Raw genomic sequence first — 6,000 nt, 5'->3', positions numbered from 1 at the left:
CCGTATCTCTACCTGTCTCTCAGCCATCTCCTCCTGGACGCATTCGCATCATCTTAAACTCAATCTCTCCAAATCAGTCCTCCCCAGCAGCATACTCAGAATTCTCCCCTTCCTCACAGACTCCTCCACTCAGCTCCTAGTTCAGGCCCTGGCACTGTCCCGCCTTGACTAATGCAACTCCCTCCTGGCCGACCTCCCTGCTATCCGTCTGCTCCACACTTTGCTGTATTCTACTACTGCTCTCAATCATAATTATACTTTCTGTATCTTGTACTTGATTTTACTCTTAAAGGTAACTGTATTCACGTTTCTTTTGTAATCGCTCTTATTTGAAATTGGGCATCTCCTAAGAAATATAATGGCAAACTATGAAAGATGCATAGTATAACCATGGGAAAACTGCAAAAATACCAGGGTGAGCTTCTACAAGGTCCCAGCAGCCTTGTGTCTGGACGCTGCTCCGCTGGCTGCTGCTCCTGCTTGGTCTGTTTCTCTTTCACAGTCGTTATCGTTGGATCAGGAGCTTGCCACATCCTCTCTGGCAAACACAACTGTGCACCCTGCCCTATGCAACTCCAGTAAACAGGGTAAAGGGACAGATGACTCAACCTTTTAAACTCTGATTCAGAAATTACACAACTCCCTCTCTGAATGGAAAAAAAATGAACTAAACGTTTCATCTGCAATCTTGACATCAGGAATGCACCTCTTGTTTCTTGTATTTTATTTCCTACTGTATCTTATTTCAAAATGTATTTAAGCGGGTGGTGTGACTCAGCATTGACCTGGCTGTGACAGCAACGTAAACATGTGTTAATCATAGGGAATGAAATCCACAGACACAAGCTTTTCGGATCTCGGGACAGGGGGAGCAGGAGGGGCTCAGCTCCAATCTCCTGGGCTCCAAATCAATTGTTCAGCGGCAGTGCTGCTATGGTCTCTGCCGACGCAGATCCCAAAACCTTATACGGGCAAAATATGAAGCAACTGGAGATCCAGTTTATCACTGTCACTGTATCAGAGATCGGATCTCACATTGTTCTGCAGACAGTGACAAAACACAACACTTTCAGTTTCCCTTAACTTTTATTTAAAACACAAACATGACATTTAAAACAAAAATTACTTCAGAATTTTTTCTTCTTATTTTACTAACATGTTAAAAACAGGCGCCCCCTGTTACTGTTTCATCATCACTAAAGCAAACGAACTGACACTGCGTAAGCAAGCGTGAAGGAATCAACCGGAACGTCTGTGCGCTTGACTAGGCAGTTAGACTCTGATTGCACAGCAGCGAGAGACACACTGTTTTACTGGGTGCTCACTGGAACCCAGATCACCTCCAGGGTCTGTGCAGTGAAGCTCTCAGTAAATCCTGGAACGGCTCAAACCGCTACACAGCGTTTCCATCCGAGCTCTTCAGGGGTATTGACTACATTTGGGGGCTGATTTGTGAAAGTGATTTACAGTATAATCGTAAATCTCGAAAAACTACTCACTTCTAAATCTTTTGTAGTCATGTTTGTATTACTTTAGTATAAATACATGTTAATTTGGATTTTACTTTATGTGAACGAAAAGACACAAATTTGCCCGTTTTCTCATTGGAAATAGGTAAATTTCAAAATATCACTGTCCTGGTCACAAAAGCAAAGTTTGTGGGGAATAATAGCCATTTTCTATACTTTTGAGGCATAAGCAATTAGGAAATAACACTTGCTACCCAGGAACCAAAAAAAAAAATAATAATTTGTTACACGGTGTTATCATTATCATTATCATTATCATTATCATTATTATTATTATTATTATTATTATTATTATCATTATTATTATCTGTGTTTTTATGCGCAGGTCACCACTTACCTGGTATTATTATTTACTTTTATTTAGTTTTTCCTTTTAAAACAGTCCGTTGCTTTATAAATATGGCTCATAATCTTCTAAACTCTGTATGAGCTTGGGAATGTGGGATGGAAAAGGGCACGTTTTTCATTGAAATGCTGGATATGTAGACTGCATGTATGCTCCAGTTTATTTTTGCTTATTAATAAACCCATTTGAATGCAACTTGCATAATGAGAAAGAAAATGTCTCTGTGCTGCTCAATGCATTGTCTTTCTTCAGGATGTCTTTGTGGTCGTTCAGTTTGCAATCATATAATAATGCATACTGCTGCGCCTCATAAATGAACTCTTCGTCGTCCATGATGAATTTGTTTTGAGGCGTGACGTGTGTTGAGGCGTGACGTGTTGTGAGGCGTGCGTTTGACGTGTGTCAAGGGTGTTAGCCTTGCTTCTGATTGGTTAGTTTCATTCCAGTCGAAAAAAAAACAGAAACAGGTTCTATTTTAGCAGCGCGGAATTTTGTCAAAGCGACGTCGCTCGCCGCTGGTGTGGACACTCCCATTTCACTGCAGGGACTTCTAAATGATTCGCTCGCGTCCAGTGTGGATAACAACGTGGAAACAAAACCGAAAGTTTAGCATTCCCAGCTAGTGGCAGTGCAGGCTGGCAGGCAGGCAGGCTGTGTGCACGGTGCAGTTTATTTACATGAGCATGCTCTAGTGTAATTCAAAGCTGCACTGTGAGGCAGGGTAGAAACACTGTGTTGATAGCTGCTTTATTTGTAACAGATTGGGGTGTGGTTTGGACTGGAAGGCAGTGCTATTGAAATATCACTGGAAAGGCATTCTATATGATTCTCGTGGGTCAGGCTCTGCCAGCTGTTTGGAGTTACGATTCCCTCTGTGCTGAAAGCATCTGCTGCAGTCCCAGCTCTCTTCCATTTCCATTCTGTGCAAGGTGTTGGCTGCTGCTGCTAAGACACTTCTCTTGCAGTAGGTGGCACTGTTGAGCAGAGCTGGAATACACTGGGGAAGCGGGCAGCTACCGCAGTCAATCTCTCCACTAGAGTTAATCTCAGTCGCTTGGCGAGGCAGCGCAGTGTTTGGCAGTGTGATTAGTCTCTTATTAATCTACAAGGACGGTATTTACAGTATTGAAAGTGAAACGCGGTCCTGGTGGCTGGCATCTGCTTCAGGAATCGCTTTTCACGTGAACCTGGACCTTCTCCTCACAAGTCTCCTCCGCCAAGCTCTTCAGCTCCTGGACCTCCTCCTGGGGTTTCTGCTCGTGCCTGTTCTCCGGACTGAGATCCTCTGTCTCCTCGTGGAGGCTGATCAAAAAGAGACAAACCATGCGTAAACAGTCAGCTTGGACACCAGAAACACAAACACAGAAACACTGCTGCTGCTCCGAACCCAATGGACCCCTCCCGTTCTAAACGGTCTCAGGTTCCTTCAGTCTGTTCCCAATAGCATTGCCTACAATAATACAACGTGGCTTTAAAAATGTAACACGTGGTGTGTGGTGTTCAGACAGGCCGTGTCTCAGTGTGTGGTGTTGAGACAGGCCGTGTCTCAGTGTGTGGTGTTCAGACAGGCCGTGTCTCAGTGCGTGGTGTTCAGACAGGCCGTGTCTCAGTGTGTGGTGTTCAGACAGGCCGTGTCTCAGTGTGTGGTGTTCAGACAGGCCGTGTCTCAGTGTGTGGTGTTCAGACAGGCCGTGTCTCAGTGCGTGGTGTTCAGACAGGCCGTGTCTCAGTGCGTGGTGTTCAGACAGGCCGTGTCTCAGTGCGTGGTGTTGAGACAGGCCGTGTCTCAGTGTGTGGTGTTCAGACAGGCCGTGTCTCAGTGCGTGGTGTTCAGACAGGCCGTGTCTCAGTGTGTGGTGTTCAGACAGGCTGTGTCTCAGTGCGTGGTGTTCAGACAGGCCGTGTCTCAGTGTGTGGTGTTCAGACAGGCCGTGTCTCAGTGTGTGGTGTTCAGACGGGCCGTGTCTCAGTGTGTGGTGTTCAGACAGGCTGTGTCTCAGTGTGTGGTGTTCAGACAGGCTGTGTGTCAGTGTGTGGTGTCTCCCTTCTCTTACCAGTACTGCGGGTTCTTTTCCAGCTCGGTTCTCTGGCGCCGGTGCTGTCGGCAGGCCCGGATCGAGGCCACGGTGACGATGAGGACGATCGCCAGCAAGATGGCGCCCCCAATGGCAGCAAGCAGAATCTTCATCTCTGAGTGGGTGACTGCGGGGACAGGACAGCAAGCAAGCAGGTTCCAGTTACACCCAGCACCGAAATGAACTGCAGCGTCTGAGTTACTTGATCAAATAAATACACAGGACTTCCGCTATCTCACTAACACATAAAGAACAGGGTGAAATATTAAAAACAGTTAGTAAAGGCTCTTTATACTGTACAGCAGGGCTGTCCAATCAACAGTCCTGCAGGGCCGTTCCACTCCAGGTTAAACAGGTCAAATGAGATCACGACCTGCTCCAGGGTCTGGATGGAGGTTTCGTTGGTTCAGTTAAACAGGGTTGTTACACAGAGCAGGAGTGGAAGGGTCTAACGGTGAATGAAGCTCATCAGTGAGTGACACAGCGGAGGAGGAAGGGGCTGGCAGGGACCCACCTGTGGTGACCACTCGGAGCTGCATCTCGCCCGCCTGCCCGTGCACATCCCCGGGGGGGTTCTTCACATGGCAGCTGTAGGTTCCGTTGTCGCTGAACTTCAAGTCGCGGAGCGTGATCGAGGCGTCACCGCGCCTGATATCACCGCTCCACACAGCACGACCTTTGAACTTCCCACTCGTGGGGGTGTAGGGCTGCTCCTGGTAATAGAACACCTGGGGGGGGGGGGGGGGGTGTAAAAATGATTCAAGTGGAACAAGTTGCATTAAAGCAGTTTTACTGTAGCCAGGCCAGGCCAGTCCATGGTCTGGGGGTGTCACTGCTGGGGTCCCCCCTGCACTGGCACACTCACCGACTCCTCGTTGCCCCCCGACAGCGGCCTGAAGTTCCAGGAGACGGAGGCTTGCACACTGATGGCGGCGGAGCTTGTGAAGGTGCACTTGAGCCGAGCGTCGGAGCCGTTCACAGCCTGCAGCTCCTCGGGTGTGTACACCTCCACCGCACACACACCTGCAGAGAAACACACAGTGAGGATCAGAGTACACCTCCACCGCACACACACCTGCAGAGAAACACACAGTGAGGATCAGTGTACACCTCCACCGCACACACACCTGCAGAGAAACACACAGTGAGGATCAGTGTACACCTCCACCGCACACACAGAGAAACACACAGTGAGGATCAGAGTACACCTCCACCACACACACACCTGCAGAGAAACACACAGTGAGGATCAGAGTACACCTCCACCGCACACACACCTGCAGAGAAACACACAGTGAGGATCAGAGTACACCTCCACCACACACACACCTGCAGAGAAACACACAGTGAGGATCAGTGTACACCTCCACCACACACACACCTGCAGAGAAACACACAGTGAGGATCAGAGTACACCTCCACCACACACACACCTGCAGAGAAACACACAGTGAGGATCAGAGTACACCTCCACCGCACACACACCTGCAGAGAAACACACAGTGAGGATCAGAGTACACCTCCACCACACACACACCTGCAGAGAAACACACAGTGAGGATCAGTGTACACCTCCACCGCACACACACCTGCAGAGAAACACACAGTGAGGATCAGAGTACACCTCCACTGCACACACACCTGCAGAGAAACACACAGTGAGGATCAGTGTACACCTCCACCGCACACACACCTGCAGAGAAACACACAGTGAGGATCAGTGTACACCTCCACCACACACACAGAGAAACACACAGTGAGGATCAGTGTACACCTCCACCACACACACACCTGCAGAGAAACACACAGTGAGGATCAGAGTACACCTCCACCACACACACACCTGCAGAGAAACACACAGTGAGGATCAGTGTACACCTCCACCACACACACACCTGCAGAGAAACACACAGTGAGGATCAGTGTACACCTCCACCACACACACAGAGAAACACACAGTGAGGATCAGTGTACACCTCCACCACACACACAGAGAAACACACAGTGAGGATCAGTGTACACCTCCACCACACACACACCTGCAGAGAAA

At 48.6% G+C, this 6,000-nt stretch overlaps 1 protein-coding gene across 1 annotated transcript in view; it reads right to left on the bottom strand.

Annotated features, from left to right (window-relative positions):
* Window positions 1-1,067: 1,067 nt before the first annotated feature.
* The window catches only part of LOC131707263 (myelin protein zero-like protein 2), a 7,101-nt gene continuing 2,168 nt past the window's right edge, over window positions 1,068-6,000 (bottom strand). The window contains exons 2-5 of the mRNA XM_059009584.1: window positions 4,816-4,973; window positions 4,465-4,678; window positions 3,930-4,077; window positions 1,068-3,177 (exon numbers count right to left, since the gene is read on the bottom strand). Coding sequence (XP_058865567.1) covers window positions 3,039-3,177; window positions 3,930-4,077; window positions 4,465-4,678; window positions 4,816-4,973 — 659 coding nt within the window. The 3' untranslated portion in view covers window positions 1,068-3,038. The remainder of the gene's footprint in view (window positions 3,178-3,929; window positions 4,078-4,464; window positions 4,679-4,815; window positions 4,974-6,000) is intronic.

Source organism: Acipenser ruthenus, chromosome 39 (assembly GCF_902713425.1).
Source record: "Acipenser ruthenus chromosome 39, fAciRut3.2 maternal haplotype, whole genome shotgun sequence".
NCBI lineage: Eukaryota > Metazoa > Chordata > Actinopteri > Acipenseriformes > Acipenseridae > Acipenser > Acipenser ruthenus.
Note: the sequence above shows the minus strand (reverse complement) of the source record. Positions and strands in the feature narration are given on the sequence as shown.